The sequence below is a fragment of the Chiloscyllium plagiosum genome, chromosome 14, assembly GCF_004010195.1.
Source record: "Chiloscyllium plagiosum isolate BGI_BamShark_2017 chromosome 14, ASM401019v2, whole genome shotgun sequence".
Classification (NCBI taxonomy): Eukaryota; Metazoa; Chordata; class Chondrichthyes; order Orectolobiformes; family Hemiscylliidae; genus Chiloscyllium; species Chiloscyllium plagiosum.
Window position 1 is genome coordinate 73022860 of NC_057723.1, and position 16500 is coordinate 73039359.

Consider the following 16500-nt stretch of genomic DNA (forward strand, 5'->3'; position numbering starts at 1 on the left):
CTAACTATAAACATGCCAACGTGCACAACCACATGCAAATTCAGGCCGTAGTACACCCACCACCGAACGCCTCCGTATCTCACTCCAGTCTCGATAACGCATCGGTAATCACGTTTTCCCGACCTGCCACCTGCACAATTGTCAAACTGAACGGCTGCAGCAACAAGCTCCATCTAAACAGGCTGCATCTTTGTCCTTAAAGTTCTCCACAAATATCAATGGGTTATGATCAGTGTAGACGATTGTCTCAGGTGCATTGCTAGTAATACAAACACTGAAATGTTGGAATGCCAACACCAAGCATAAAGTCTCTTTCTCCACCATTGAATATTTCTGTTGATGAATGTTTGACTTCCTGGAAAAATACTCAATGGGTCTTTCTATTCCCTCGTCATCCTCCTGCAGGAGCACCGCACCGGCACCCACATCACTGGCATCGATAGCCACCTTGAAAGGCTAATACTGGGGCAGTGGTTAACACAGTGTTTAGGCTGTCAGTCCGCTGTCCACTGAAACGTCTTGCCCTTTTTTAACAATTCGGTGAGTGGAGCAGCCACTTGCTAAAGTTTGGCACAAACTTTCGGTAAAATCCACTTAACCCCAGGAACTGTAACAGTGCTTTTTTCATTGATAGTGTGCGAAATTCCCCAATTACTTTCGTTTTCACATCCCATGGGACCATTTGTCCATGTCCAATAACATGGTCCAAGAAGGTGACTTGGGTTTTGGCAAATTCACTTTTAGCGAGGTTTACCACCAAGCCTGCCTTCCGAAGTCGATCGAACAAGTCGGATAAATCCTGTAAATGTTCCTTCCATAAGTGACTAAAAATCACCAGGTCATCAATTATACACCACACAGTTGGGTAATCCAGCAATGACCTTATTAGTCCGTCTCTGAAATGCGTCCGGACTATGGCATGACTTTGAACTGATATAGTCCATTTAGCATTACAAAAGCCAAATTTGCCTTTACTCTCTTTGACAAAAGTATTTGCCAGTAGCCTCTAAGCAAGTCCAACTTAGAAATGTAAGTTGCTTATTCCACTTTTTCGACACAGTCCTCCAACTGTGCATCAGTCTTCATAATGGCATTGATTTTGTGATAGTCCACACATAACCGTTGGGTACCATCTGGCTTTGGCACCATGACTATGGGTGAGCTCCTCACTTTGACTATGCCATCTTGGAGCATGCGCTCTATCTCCTTCTGAACATGTGCCAACTTTAAAGGGTTGTGCCTATAAAGATGTTGCCTAATCGAAACAGCATCTCCTATCTCTACATCATGCACAATTAGGTTAGTACTTCCCAGTTTATTTCTGCATATCTCTCCATGTGATAATAATAACTCTTTCAGGTCATTTTGATTTTCTTGTGGAAGGTAACTCAATAATTTATCCCAATTTTTGACAACTTGCTCATTGTCCAATTTGATTTGAGGAATGTCCAAGTCAGAATCCTCTGAACATGGTTCTTCCTTCTGTGCTGTAATCATTATCACTTTCTCCTCTTGCTTTCCTTCCCTATCAAAATACCTTTTGAGCATGTTCACATGACTCACTCTGGGAGATTTCTTCCTGTCTGGATTCGTTATCCAGTAGTTCACCTCATTCAATTTCCTCTCAATTTGATAAGGTCCACTAAACCTTGCTTTTTAAGGCTCACCTGTTACTGGAAGTAACACCAATACCTTATCCCCAATTGAAAAATTGTGAATTGGTGATCTCTTATAATTTCCTGTTCCATTGTATGCTGTGATACTTTTAAGTGCTGTCTAGCCAACTCTCCAGCTCTATTTAATTGTTCTCTAAAATTTCTCCTTAATCAATTTTAACGGTCCTCTTACTTCATGCCCCAAAATTAATGCAAATGGACTGAACTTGGTCGATTCACTTAGTGTATCTCTGATCACAAAAAGTATAAACGGAACTATCTTATCCCAATCATCTAGATAATCCTGACCATAAGCCCTCAGTATGGCCTTCAGTGTTTGATGCCAGCTCTCTCGAGCTCCCTGCAATTCCAGATGGTACGCAGTAGATTTGAATTGCCTTATTCCCAAGTTGTCCATAATGACCTTGAATAGTTTGAATGTGAAGTTTGATCCTTGATGTGTCTGGATCTCTATTGGTAACCTGTATCTAGTAAAAAATGTAAGTAATTCTTCTCCAACACTTTTATCTGTGATGTTACATAATGGAATTACCTCTGGAAATCTAGTCGACACATCCATATTTGTTAATAAATACTTATTCCCACTTTTTGTTTGAGGTAGGGGACCTAGGCAATCAATCACCTCTTGTGAAACGTTCCTCAAATGCTGAAATAGGTATTAAAGGAGCAGGTTTTATTACTGTTTGTGGTTTTCCAATTAGCTGACATGTATGACATGTCTGGCAAAATTCAACTACATCCTTGTGTAGTCCAGGCCAGTAAAAATGCCTTTGTATTTTAGCCTGTGTTTTCCTCACCACTAAATGACCTCTAAGTCGTAGCTCATGCGCCACTCACAGCGCCTTTTTTCTATATCATACTTGCAAAACAATCTGATGAATCTCTGCCCATTTCTCATCTGATTGACTGTATGATGGTCTCCATTTCCTCATCATTTGTTAAGAAATGACACATAGTGATGCATTCACTCTCCTTCTCTGTATATGTCTTTTGATACAACTGTTTTAAATTCTCATCTTTCTGCTGTAACTCAAAAAGCGCAGCTGAGCTAAAGAAACCTGTAGTTTTACCTAGTCGCTCCTGCTCTGTCCCACTTATCTGATCAAAAAAAAGTCTTGGATAAAGCTCTGCCATCTTCCTTATCTGTGCCTCTTGATCTCTCTTCCTTCATCTTGTGTCTCTGTGGTCTTGTGATCACATAATCTGGGAAAACTCCTGGATAAGCATCTTCCATTTCTTCAGTTGCCTCCGTCTCAACTGGCTTATCAACTAGAGTAGGCAGCACGCCTATCGATTGATCAGCTGTATCGTTTGCAAGAACAACTTGTATTCCTGGAGCTGAGAGGTTGTCCAGTACTCCAACCACAAATTCTCCACTCTTCTCTGGACTCTCTAGCCTCACTTTACATAATTGGGCACTTTTTGTCTCACCATGAATTCCTGTTACCAGTAGCTTCTCTGGCAATAGTCCCTCAGGCGTACATATCTCCTCATCCTTCAGCATTACAGACTGAGAGGATCCTGTGTGCTTTAACATTTTAACGTCCTTACCTATTACCCCTGGCCTATGTAAATAAACTTTGCCCTTGCATGTGTATTTTTTTAAGCAGATCTGGCACTTCCTCCTTAACTAATCTCTGATCATCTTATACACTCTGAGGCAGTTGTCTAACTTCCCTTGTGCTTTTTGTTACTAGTCCAATAAAACTCCCAGGCTTGTCTGGTTTTCCTACATCTGGCTGTCTCCTAGCCCACCAACACTGGGATTTCATGTGGCCCACTTTATTACAATGAAAACACTGAAGCTTTATAACTTCTTTGTCCCCCTCAAGGGTTTCCTTTTTACCCTGTGGTAAGTTATCCTTATGATCTTCACTGAGATCTACCTTTCCCCTTCCATGTGAGGATTTCTCTTTGCCCCAGTTTCTATCCCTCATGGACGGAAATTGATTCTGGAAGCCAAACTGAGTTTGATGAACCAGCTCATAACCATCAGCCCCTTCAGCTGCTAAACTTGCTGTTTTAACTCTCTGCTCTTCCACATCAGTTCGCTTTACTTCAGGCAGTGAATTTTTGAATTCCTCCAAAATAATTACCTCCCTAAGGACAGCATAGCTTTTCTCAATGTTTAAAGCTCTTATCCATCTTGCGAAATTACTCTGTTTGATCCTTTCAAACTCAAGATAGGTTTGACCAGGGCCCCTCCTTCAATTCCTGAAACATTGTCTATAGGTTTCTGGTACAAGCTCATATGCAATTAAAAAGGCTTTTTTGTCATCTCCTCATTATTCCCAAATGCCTCCTCTGATAGGGATGTGAATACTTCACCAGCCCTGCATACAAGTTTCGTTTGGATCAACAAAACCCACATTGCCACTGGCTACTGCATTTGTTTAGCCACCTTTTCAAGTGAGATGAAAAAGGCTTCCACATCCTTCTCATCAAATGTAGGCGATGCTTGAACATACTTAAACAGTTTCTCACTAGGCTTCTGACCAGCAGGGGCTTGGTCCTCCTCACTCTCTTCCTCACTAAGCCTACACTCAGCCTTTATCTCCAGCCTTTTCAGCTGACTTTCCTTTTTAAAGTTGAAGTTCAAAAGCTCTCTCTTTTACTTTCTCTTCTGCTGCTCTCTTTTCCCTCTCTCTTCTGCTTTTAATTGTAACTCAGACTGTTTCATTCCTGTTGCCCTTTCCTTATCTCTCACCCCTAACTCAAGCTGCTTCATCTGCAATTGAATTCTTGCCATTTCTATAGATTCTGATGGTGTTTCTCCAGCAAGTTTAAAGACTGACCTACTGCTGTAATTATCTCTCCTTTCCTCACAGAAGCAGGCAGGTGTAATTCCAGCTTCTCTGCCAATTCTTGCAACTTGGTCTAATTCACCTTTTGCAAAACTTCCAAAGTCACCGCATCCACTTCCAGAAAAGCTTTGGAGACTGAAAGAGCCATTACTATCCCAAACATTGTCTACCCAACCAAACCAACACCCAAAATAAAGATACTAGCCCCTACCGCTCAGTGTTTAAAATCCTGCAAAGAGCCCCCAATCTGTAATGGACTAGGCCAGACCACTGAAAACATTCTTTAGCAGGCAGCCCAGACCATAACTTTGCAAATTGTTTTGGTCAGTGTACAGTGAAAATTATCCAGAGTAAGTTAGCTAGGTTGCCTATCAGGTTTTAAAACAGACAAAAAATTATTCACAAAATTACACACTGAAATACAAAGAACAGAATAAAGAACCCCTACAGAACACAGTCTATCCAAACTAGACTTAATTATACTGTGGAGAAAGTGAGGTCTGCAGATGCTGGAGATCAGAGCTGAAAATGTGTTGCTGGAAAAGCGCAGCAGGTCAGGCAGCATCCAAGGAGCAGGAGAATCGACGTTTCGGGCATGAGCCCTTCTTCAGGAATGAGGGCTGTTCCTAATATACTGTTCCTAATATAATGTTCCTAATTATGCTGTTCCTAATATACACAAAAGTCCCAGTCAGCAAGCTCCCTTAAAAACTAAAAAAAGGAATAAATTCTTGCAGGTTGAAGTTGGAAGGGCAGAAGGAGAGACAGAGAGAGAGAGAGAGAGAGAGAGAGACATTAGCAACCTATATCCGCACAGCTGAACTCCTAACTCATTCTGGACTGAACTGCTCAGCTCGAGAGCCAACCATGCCCCTTTTATTATTTAGGTCACTTCTAAAACATGACCACTTTGGCCTGAAGTCTCATCTGTTTACATATAAACAAAAAGGCCTCCCAATATCCTTTAATCTCTGTACCAAACCAGTCTAATCGGAGCTGGGAGTGCTTTATGACCCCTCTGAAAACACCAAGGGCACAGTATCCTTGAGAAAAGGAACAGCTTTTAGAAAAAACTGACCAGCTTTGTGACGCTACATCAGATCCCAGGTCTCCCGATCCCTGTGCCATCAGATCTTTGAGGACCCTGTCCTTCCAATCTCAGAGCTCCTCATCCAAACACCATTAAAGCTCAGATTTCCAAATCCTGCGCCCCAGATCACAGGCCATCTGGTCTCTTTACAGATTGCCTTGATCTCCTTGCCCTCATACTATCAGATCCCAGATACACACCCAATTCCTGATCCTGTCGCCTTCATATCATTAGATTTCAATTCTGACAGCCCTTAGAACTTCAGATCTTCAATCACATTGTCCCCGGCTCTCAGATCCATGGTCTCTCAGTCCCTGTGCCATCAGTTTCCTGGTCTCTCAGCCTCTCTGTAACCAAATCCCACAATTCCTAGTCCCTGTCAGCTCAGAATTCAGAACTCCCATCCTCATGCAATCTTATCTTCGATCTCTCAGCCTCCAGACACCAGATCCCTGATCTCGTCACCCCCAATTCCAATTCCATGAGATCCAAAATCTCCCAGTCCCCACACTATCAGATCACAAGTCACCCAGATTCCAAGTGGGGGATCCCAAATCCCCTGTGCCTCGTTCTATCAGATTTCCGATGTCCTAACTGAAGCAGTTCACATTCAAATACAGCAAGACCTGGACAATCCCCAGGTCTGGTTTGACAAGTGACAAGTAAGATCCATAGCACACAAGTGCCAAGCAATGACTATTTCTAACAATAGAGAGGGTGCTCATCACCACTTGACATCAATAGCATCAGCATCATTGAATCCCTCACTGTTGACACTCTGGGGGTTACCATTCTCCAGAAACTGAATTGGACGAGACATGAAAAATGCTGTGGTTTCAAGAGCTGGCCAGTGGTTGGGAATCTTGAGGCAAGAGGCTCATCTCCTGACTCCCAATGCTTCCACATTTGCCTGGATAAGGGCACCTCCAACAACACCCAAGTAAATAACAGGACAAAGCAACCCACTTGATTGGCATGAGATCGACAAACATTCACTCTCTCCACCACTGACAGTCAGCCGCTGTCGTGTGTACAAGATGCATTGCAGAAATTCATCAACCACTAAATACCTCTTCAGAAAACACCTTCCAAACTTACAACCACTACCACCTCAGAGGAAAAGGGCAGCAGATACATGGAAACAACAACAATTGCAATTTTTTCCTCCATCTAACTTGGGATTACATCACACTTGTTCCAATGTCGCTTGGTCAATATCCTGGAACCCCCTCCTTTACAGCATTGTGGGTACATCTTAATGCAGTGCTGCAGTTCACAAGGAAATTAGAGTTGTAGTTCAAAGTGACCAGAGCATGCAGGTTCTCAGCAGCTCCACCAATATTGGAAGTGAAACAGCTGAATAAGGAGAACAATAGTGCACCTCCCAGAGCAACGTAAAAAAAAAACAAGACCATTGCCATCCTTGACAACCTCAAACACAATGACGGGACACACACTCACACACACACAGACATGCACACATGCACACAGACAGACAGGCACACTGTGCATATGCAGATACACACACACATTCACATACATGAACACCCAGACACACACACAGTCACACACACACAGAAGTTCACACACATACCGAGTCTCTCTCTCTCTCTCTCTCTCTCTCTCTCCCACACACACACAAATACTTCACATGCAGGAACACCCAGACAAAATTTCACACACTTATTGAGTCTCTCTCTCTCACATACACACGTACACACATACAGAATTTCACACACATACTGAGTTTATCTCTTTCTCACACACACACACATACGTGCGCATACACACACAGAATTTCACACACATACTGAGTCTCTCTCTCTCTCTCACTCTCTCACACACACACCTGCACATGTGCATGCACACACACAGAATTTCGCACACATACTGAATCTCTCTCTCTCTCACACACACACACATGTGCACGCTCACACACACATACAGAATTTCACCCACATACTGAATCTTTCTCTCTCACACACACGTGCACATACACTCACACACGCACACATGCGCACACACACACATACACACACAGAGTTTCACACACATATTAAGTCGCTCTCTCTCTCTCTCTCACTCACTCACACATGCACACGCAAACCTCATGGTTGACTAGATGGCCACGTATTAGGAGGTCACATTTGAACCCATGTGTTTTTGGTGCTCTGCTTCCAAGCCAACCTGATTTCAATGAGGCCAATCCTCAAAATGGAGCGATGGAAAATCTGCTACTTAATAGTCCAAATCCAGCCCCTGTTCTGCTGAACACAACTTCTTACATTGTTCTGCACACAGTTATATCCTCAGGAATCTCGGTGACGGCAGAAGAATCGAAACCTTCAAGATTAGACAGTTGTCAGTCTGAGTTGGTCACCTACCTATTGTAGACCATAACACCTTACCTGGTGATAGATTCTTCAGTTTCTAACAGCAGTGCAGGATTCACTGAAGCGGTGAAAATGTAAATGACCAGAAAATCTTTTCCTACAAACAGCCGAGCAAGCAAACATCATTAAAAAAAATCAATCAAAATAATTCAAGTCAAACAACTCCAAAAGTTCAATAGTAAGAATTATATTTATATATTGTCTGCTGTGGCCCCAGAATGTCCTAAAGTAACTTGACAATTTGTCATTATTGTTAATGACAATAGAAGTTGTCATTTTGTGCACTCCTCAAAACATTCAAGATGATAAAGGCTAGATAATCTGCATCACAGAAATGTTCCAGCACAGAAGATTATTCAGCCCATCACGACTGCACTAGCCCTTCAAATCAGCGGCATCACCTCATGCCAATTTCCTGCTTTCTCCCCATGGCTTTGTGCACAATTGCTGAGAACAACTAACGTTGAGGTATAGGCCCAGCCGCAGTAACCAGTCCTCCTGTCCTCTTCACAAATGTGACACGAGGTCTGTTAAATGCACCGGAGAGAGCAGACACAGTCGCAGTTTGACACCTCATCCAAAAGGTGGGGGATTCAACAATGCACCTCTACTTCAGTATTGCATCAGAATGTTGGACTAGATTATAAACTTACATCTTTTAAGTTAAACCACCTGATGACGAAGCAATGCTTCGAAAGCCAGTGCCTCGGAATAAACCTATTGGACTATAACCTGGTGTTGTGTGAGTTTTAACAAAATCTTTAAAGTGGGTCTTGATTCCACAACTTTTGACTGAAGCACAACCAACAGCTCTGCTTACATGCTCAAAGTTATCAGGACATTTCACTTGCACGACAGCAATAATGTGGTCTCCCTGGAGAGGAGACCTTCGCTTGTTCTGTTCATTACCTGCATAGCGTTTTCTGTTGACTCAAAGAGCATCTTCCAGGACACAGAACCGATGGCAGGACCCGTAGGTGTCTAATGACAGCAGTGTGGGGTGGGAGAGCACAGCACTGGCTGCGTCTTGATTTGCAACACAGAACAAACAACCCAGTGACGTTGTAGGAAGAGGTGTGTGCAAACAAACAAGCTGATAAAGCTCTCTCCTGTTATCACAGACAGCGTCAGGTACCTACAATCTTAGATTACTTACAATGTGGAAATAGGTCCTTTGGCCCAACAAGTCCACACCGACCCTCCGAAAGACAACCCACCCAGACCCATTCCCCTACATTTACCCCTTCACCTAACACTATGGGCAATTTAGCGTGGCCAATTCACCTGACCTGCACGAGGAGGCCGGAGCACACCCACGAAGAACGTGCAAACTCCACACTAACAGTTGACTGAGGCTGGAATCGAACCCGGGTCTCTGGCGCTGTGAGGCAGCAGTGCTAACCACTGTGCCACCATACCACTTACCTGTAGTATTAGCTCAATTCCCACCAATACTGTTGCCTTTAAACAGTTTTAGCAGCAAGTAACCAGAGCAACACGACTCTGATGATGCCATGTCATTTCCAAACCCAAGAGAATTGTGTCTAGCTCAGGGGGAATATGGATGCATTGGAGAGGGTTCAGAGGAGGCGACAAGAATGGTCCCAGGGTGAGAAACGTGAGCGAGGAGGATAGGTTGGAGATGTACTCCTTGGAGAAAGGAAGGCTAAGAGGACACTTGTTGGAAATTTTCAACATCATGAGGGAGCTGGACAAATAGGGAAGATGCAGTTCCTCATTAAAAGGCTTTCAAAATAAAATGCACTGTGAGAAAGTCTTTTTATTTTCTTGTGGCGTGTAGTTAGGGACTGGAATACAGAGGTAGGTTATATTGAGACGTCCAGAAGGGGACAGGACAGTGATTTGAATAGAAGCAAAGTTCAAGGTTATGGGAACAGGCAGATGATTGACACTGTGTCACAAAGTTCATTCAGACAGTAGCAATAGAATTACAGATTCCGTACAGCGTGGAAGCAAGCCATTCAGCCCATCGAGTCCACACCAACCCTTCAAAGAGCATCACATGCAGACCCGGCACCTACCATATCCCCACAGTTTCCATGGCCAATCCACCCTAACGTGCACATCCCTGGACACTACGGAGCACTTTAGCATTTGCCAATCCACCCACCGGAGGAGGAAACCCACGCAGGCACGGAGAAAATGTGCAAACTCCACCCAGACAGTTGCCCGAGGCTGGAATCGAACCGCCGTGAGGCAGCATTGCCATGTCAGTGCAGAGGCAATGGACCAAACAGCCTTCAACTGCACAGCAGCCATCCCATTATTCTCTGAAAGAATCAAATTGAGAAACCAAAACTGATAAGAGATAAAGAAAGGGTGGGCAGAGCAGCGCGATAAAGGAATAGAAGAAAGAAGAGAGAGGGGGGCTTTGGGTGGATGGATGGGTGGGGGGGTGCCCAGTTTTTGGTTCCTCTGTCCTGATGAGGAGAGAGTCCTGTCCCTTGAAGGATTGCTACTGAGGGAATGCAGAAACATGTCCCACCAAAAGAGTAAGCATTATTCTGCATTCTACAGCAACTCTCCATCATGCCCACTATCACTCTCAATCATTGTACACTACTGGCTTGTCTCTCATTTCCCTTGCAGCTTCTGTAAGCCTCTAGAGAATACCTGTGGGGAAAGCCCCTGGCTGCCTCCTGAATTATCCCCGTTGGCTTCTCAAGAACAGAGCACTGAGGCCTTGTCAAGGTTACCTCCTGCAGCTCCCACCAGCCCAGGTACTGACACCTCCTTGGGGGAGGTTGGCATTAGACAGTGTGGGATCTCAACCTAGTTGGCACCTCACTGCCCACAGCTCCGCAGCTGGCTGAGGAAGACGTGCCCCAGGCCCCTGGCACTTGGAGGGATGGCAATGACCAGACACCTGCTCAGGCCCAGGTTAGGAGAGGACCCTGTGGAGTGAGAAATCAGGGCCTTCATCCACAGGGAGGGACAGGGGCAGTGGGCAGGAATGTGGGAGGGAATGGTCTCTAGTGTCCAGGAGCTGCAGCAGAACAGCAAGTCACGTGACTGTCAGGATATCTCCATGGTGAAATGCCATGGAGAATCAGGCCCAGCATCCTTGGGGCCTGCACACTCCCACTCTCCACCTCCCCAGCCCATGGTTCCCAGGGCCAAAGGCATGAGTGACAGGGAACCTTAATCCCATTCCAGGTACTGCCTCCTAGAGAGAGGCAGGAGAGATCCAGCTGCAGGTGGAACCACACGCAGGTCGGTTAGAAATCTGTACTCAGAAAACGGAGTGGCGCTGGCCATCCACATCTGCCTACTGTCACCTGACCGCACACACCCAAACCCCTCCCTACCTCTACCATCTAACAAGAAGACCCACGGCATGCCTGGTCTGTCCAGACATAGGCGTCCCCAAAAGTCCTGGCCAATGGGCTCCACAGCAATACAGATTCCTTCCAACTCCAGCTGCAGAACAACGGGAGTCTGCAGAGACAGAGCAGGAAGGAGAGAGAGAAAGAAAGATTCGCTGGTGATATTGGTGCCCCAGACGATGATAACAGTTTGTTTGTAAGTATCAACCTCAGCATAAGCGTTCCTGACACTAACTTCGATCTGTGTGTGAGTCTGCCTGAGTAGGGGCTAAATCTGTTCCCACACAGTCCATAAGAGCTTCATGGCCAACACAAGGCCCACCCCCTGTATTGGCAACCTGTGCTCAGCCTCTTCTGCACATTGGGGAAACAATGATGTTGGATCCCAGTGATAACCTGGTCCGTCCTCGTTCAATATCCCCAATTCTTGGTTCCTTCTGTGCACTGTGGTTGAAGAGTTGTGCAGCAGTGACTCTGACCAGGGGAAGTGCCCCAAGCACACTGAGGGTCGCAGGTTGTATGCAGGGGAGATTTAACTTTCACAGCTCTGTGCTCCCTGCACACGCAGCTGCTGGCTGTGGGGCGGACGTGAGACTGGTGTGGCCCGCTGCTGCCATTCCCCACCTTTTCCTCTGCTACATCGAAGACTGTATTGGCGCTACCTCATGCTCCCACAAGGAGGTTGAACAGTTCATCAAATTCACAAGCACCTTCCACCCCAACCTCAAATTCACCTGGATCATCTTGGAAACCTCCCTCCCCTTCCTGGGCCTCTCCATCTCCATCTCCAGCCACTGATTAACCACGGACATCTCCTACAAACCCACCAACTCCCAGATGGCCTCCTTCTCTAAAGACCGCCATTTCCCCTCCCACGTGGTTGACGTTGCCCTCCAGCACATCTCCTCCACTTCCTGCACCTCTGTCCTTGAACCCCACCCCTCCAACACAACAAAGAGTAAACCCCCGTCCTCACCTTCCACCACACTAACCTCCGAATACAACGCATCACCCTCTGCCACTTCCGCCACCTACAGTCAGACCCCAGGGATATATTTAATTCTCTTCCTCTATCTGCATTTCAGAGAGACCATTCCCTCTGCACCTCCCTTCTCTGATCCTCCCTTCTCTGATCCATGCCCCCTCACCAGACCACACCCCACTCCCGCACCTTCCCCAAAACCTGTGTCCATAGCTCCCCCCCCCCACCTCCATCCCAGGCCCCAAAGGATCATTCCACATCTGACAAAAATTTACCTGTACCTCCACCAATGTCATATACTGTATCTGTTGCCCCCGATGTGGTCTCCTCTATATCAGGGAGACAGGACGTCACCTTGTGGATCATTTCAGAGAACATCTCTGGGATACCCGCACCACCAACCCCACTGCCCTGTGGCTGAACACTTCAACTCTCCCTCTCACTCCCCAAGGACATGCAGGTCCTGGGCCTCCTCCACTGCCAAACTCTAACCACCCAATGCCTGGAAGATGAACACCTCATCTTCCACCTTGGGACCCTTTAACCACCCAGGATTTCAGCAGTTTCCTCATTTCCCCTCCCCCCACCGTATCCCAGTCACAAACTTCCAACTAGGTACCACCCTCTTGACTTGTTGATCTTCCTTCCCACCTATCCGCTCCACCCTCCTCTCCGACCTGTCACCCCAACCTCCATCTATCTTTTTGCACTCCCAGCTACCTTTTCCCCAGTCCCATCCTCACCCCCCTCCCATTTATCTCCCAGCCCTCCAGCCCACAAGCCTCATTCCCGATGAAGGGCTTATGCCCGAAATGTCCACGCCCCTGCTCCTTGGATGCTGTCTGACCGGCTTCACTTTTCCAGTGCCCCACACTCGGCCACTGCTGCACAGCCAGATGTCTGCCTCTTAGACTGAGGCCTATCGAACAGCAAGGCAAACAGACTGTTTGGTTGACTGCGCTGCTTGGTGAGGCAAGATGGGGATGCTGTCCACAAGCAGGTGGGCACTAAGCGAGCTTGCACTAAGAGTGGAAGCAACCATCTCTGGGATGCAGCCTGGTCCAGTCTACAAGCTGACTCCCCGTCCCTTTGCACGAAGTATCCTTGCTGCAATTTTTCAATGCAAGTTGCCCCAGTGCAGCCCGCAATGCAATCCAGGAACGCACAAGGTCAAAAAAGTGCAGCGCTGGAAAAGCACAGCCGGTCAGGCAGCATCCAAAGAGCAGGAGAGTCAATGTTCTTGGCATAAGCTCTTCATCAGGAATGCACAGTCAATTGGAGTGTCAGGATGGTTGTGAGTGTCTGGAAGACACCAGACGTCAACCTTTGTGAAGGAGGAGTGAGTGAAGGAGACTTGGACTCAACATAGGTGGCATGGTGGCTCAGTGGTTAGCACTGTCACTTAACTGCACCAAGGACCCGGGTTCAATTCCACTGGGTTCAAGGCAACTGTCTGTGTGGAGTTTGTACATTCTCCCTGCGTCTGTGTAGATTTCCTCTAGGTGGTCAGGTTTAATGAGGCAATAACAATATGTTTCAGAGCCCCTTAATTCCAGTCAATCAGCACGTCGCTATTGTTTTGCAAGAATCTCACTCTGCCACTTGCAAAAAGATGGAATGAGATAATCAAGATGGCTGCCAGCAGAGGTGTTGACCAATTCTGCTACAGGCAGAAGTGAGGACTGCAGATGCTGGAGATTAGAGTCTAGATCAGAGTGGTGCTGGAAAGGCACAGCAGGTCAGGCAGCATCCGAGGAGCAGGAAAATCGACGTCCAGGGCAAAAACATCAGGAATTGGCTGGATATGTGCTGAAGTGTGTGCTGTGGCCAACTCTGCCTGAGGTCTCAATCTTAAGATAGTTGCTTATAAGATTGTACACTATATTTCAAAAAGTGACTTAAAATGTTGTGGCCCTGAGACACTTGTTTGCTTATTTGGTCAAAATCTAATATGATTCTTGGTTCTTAATCAAGTGCTCATGCAATGCTCCAGGTTTATGGTGATTGCAACATGTTGCTAGAAAGCGAAGTTAGCATAAACCATTGGAAGTGAAAAGCAGAAATTAAACAATGCCTTGATCAAAGCTAATAAGCAAGTCATTACTCCACAGTGAGAAATGCTGCTACAGGGGTGCACTTGGACCACAATAATGATTTACTTCTCCCATGCAATGCAAATCAACTTGATTATGTCTGTTCCCTTTCATTTTGCCCTCCCATGGTCTTTGTCCTCTTTAAAATATTCAATTTTTGCAGTGATTCCCAAGGTTGGTAACTTTCGCACTATTCCTTGGTGGTAATTATTTGAACGTTGAAAACTGTAGCCTTATCGCTATTGAAATAACTCCATAAATCTGTCAAGGCTCCTTTCAAAGGAATGGGCGTCTTTGGGGTTGGGGGTGGTATTGGTATTGTGGGGAGGGAAGGAGAGCAGCATTTACAGCCTTGGCACAAACACCTGCTTCGAGGATCTGAAAGTTTGAGATTTGAAGACAGGGACGGAAGATACGATTAAGCTCCAGGACTGTTTACTGGATGAATGTGAGTCTGAAAATAATCTGCTCTGTCTCTCTCTTTCCCTTGTTATCTTAAGCTTGAACCTTAGTTTAGGAGCTCATGTGGGGTCAGGGTGGATCTAAAGTGACCTTTTTAAGAGCTCAAAGAGCATTTTTCTGCCTGCTTTTGTTTGGATAAGAGCACCTTCAATTTACAATCCTTGCTTTTTGTATAAAGATTAATTCTAATACTTAGTGAAAACATGTTTTCTTCTGATTTATTATTATTATTGTATATCCAAATGAGAGTTTTGCAACGTTGGCAAGTCAGGATTAAGAGCAGAGAAATCATTGCATATTCTGTAATGAACGTGCTGCACTGACCTCCATACCGGAGGTTCATTTGTCAGAGTTCTTGCCTTTCTCGTTTTTTTTTCAAGGCTGGCTACACTCAAAACGAAGGAATTAAGAGCTGGCTCGAAGCCCATGCTGTTGACTGTGAATCACCTGACTCGGTTTGCTGTTTCCATGACTGCACAGCAGGAAGTTTGCAAACTGAGCAGCTATGTTTGTGTGCTGCGTCGTCGGGGATGTTAGTTATCCCATTGCCTGACACACAGCTCACAGTTCAACATTCCTGAGAGGGACACCCAGTGCGCTTGTGTGTCTGAATTCAGATAAGCCGTCGAACTACCTTCAGGAAGACTTCTCTTGGGAGGCTAAGCTGAGGCAGAAGCGTTAAGATGCAGTTGGTCTAGGATCCAAACCAAAGACACACCCTAAGCCTCTTGGTTGCTCGCTGTGTGTTTCTATGTAGACCAGGTGCAAGATGTCCATGCAGAAGCATCTGAGCATCACAGACTGCCACAACCGTTCTGTAAGTGCCCTGGGATATCATTTGGCTCGAAGAGAGTTCCTGACCGGCTTTGAGGGTAAGAGTGGGAAATAGCGGACTGTTGTAATCTCAGTATTTCAGATCACCTCACTCACAGATCACAGGAAGAGAAGCCAAACCCTACTAACTAAATGCCTTTTACAGGATGCACTGAAGTTCTCCACAGCCAGTAATAAACCTCTGAAATGTGGTAATGTAGACAAATGTGACAACCACATAAACACAGCAAAGCTCCAAAACTGTCAGAGGATGGACGGTCAGTGAGTCAATTTTAATGATCTTGCCTGAGAGATGATTGCCTGGACTACAACATGAATATGAATAGTATGCTGTTTAACAACAACCTGAATGAGTACGTGTGGCCTCAGTTAAACAATTCAGCACCCCCCAAGTCTGTGGGATATCACCCTCTGAATCAGTGTCATAGTGCTCTGGGCAAGATGGAACGTTTTTAATTCAGATTATTGGACTATTTATTGTCATTTGCAACTCTTTCTTGGATTGAGCTGAGACTTCATGTCACCCATTAATTATCCACCCTGCTATTCTTTCATGTCTCAGCCATCACTTATAGAGTCTTAGAGTCATACAAGCGCGGAAACAGACCCTTCAGTCCAACTGGTCCATGCCAACCATTTCTTACTGATTTAGCCACGCGGTGCAGCACAGAGGGGAACAAAGAATTCTGACAGTGTCCTTGCTGCAGATACAGTCCCACCGTAGCCATGCACCATGTGGTGATGAGGTTGACGAGAGAGAAAAAAAGGCATCTTCTTGCAGCTCCAGTGCTTGAACCAAAGTTACGGGAATGCTCCATT

The 16500-nt window shown here is 45.7% G+C and overlaps 1 protein-coding gene across 5 annotated transcripts in view; it reads left to right on the forward strand.

Moving 5' to 3' along the window:
* The first annotated feature begins 14764 nt into the window (after positions 1 to 14764).
* Positions 14765 to 16500, forward strand: part of LOC122556802 — a 52789-nt gene continuing 51053 nt past the window's right edge. Inside the window, exon 1 of one of the 5 annotated variants that reach the window (XM_043704002.1) lies at positions 14765 to 14833. Coding sequence is in view for 3 of the 5 variants with exons in the window: in XM_043703998.1 (XP_043559933.1) it covers positions 15617 to 15719 (103 nt within the window). In the remaining 2 variants the exon portion in view is untranslated. The other 4 variants (XM_043703998.1, XM_043704001.1, XM_043704000.1 and 1 more) reach the window with 4 other exon arrangements.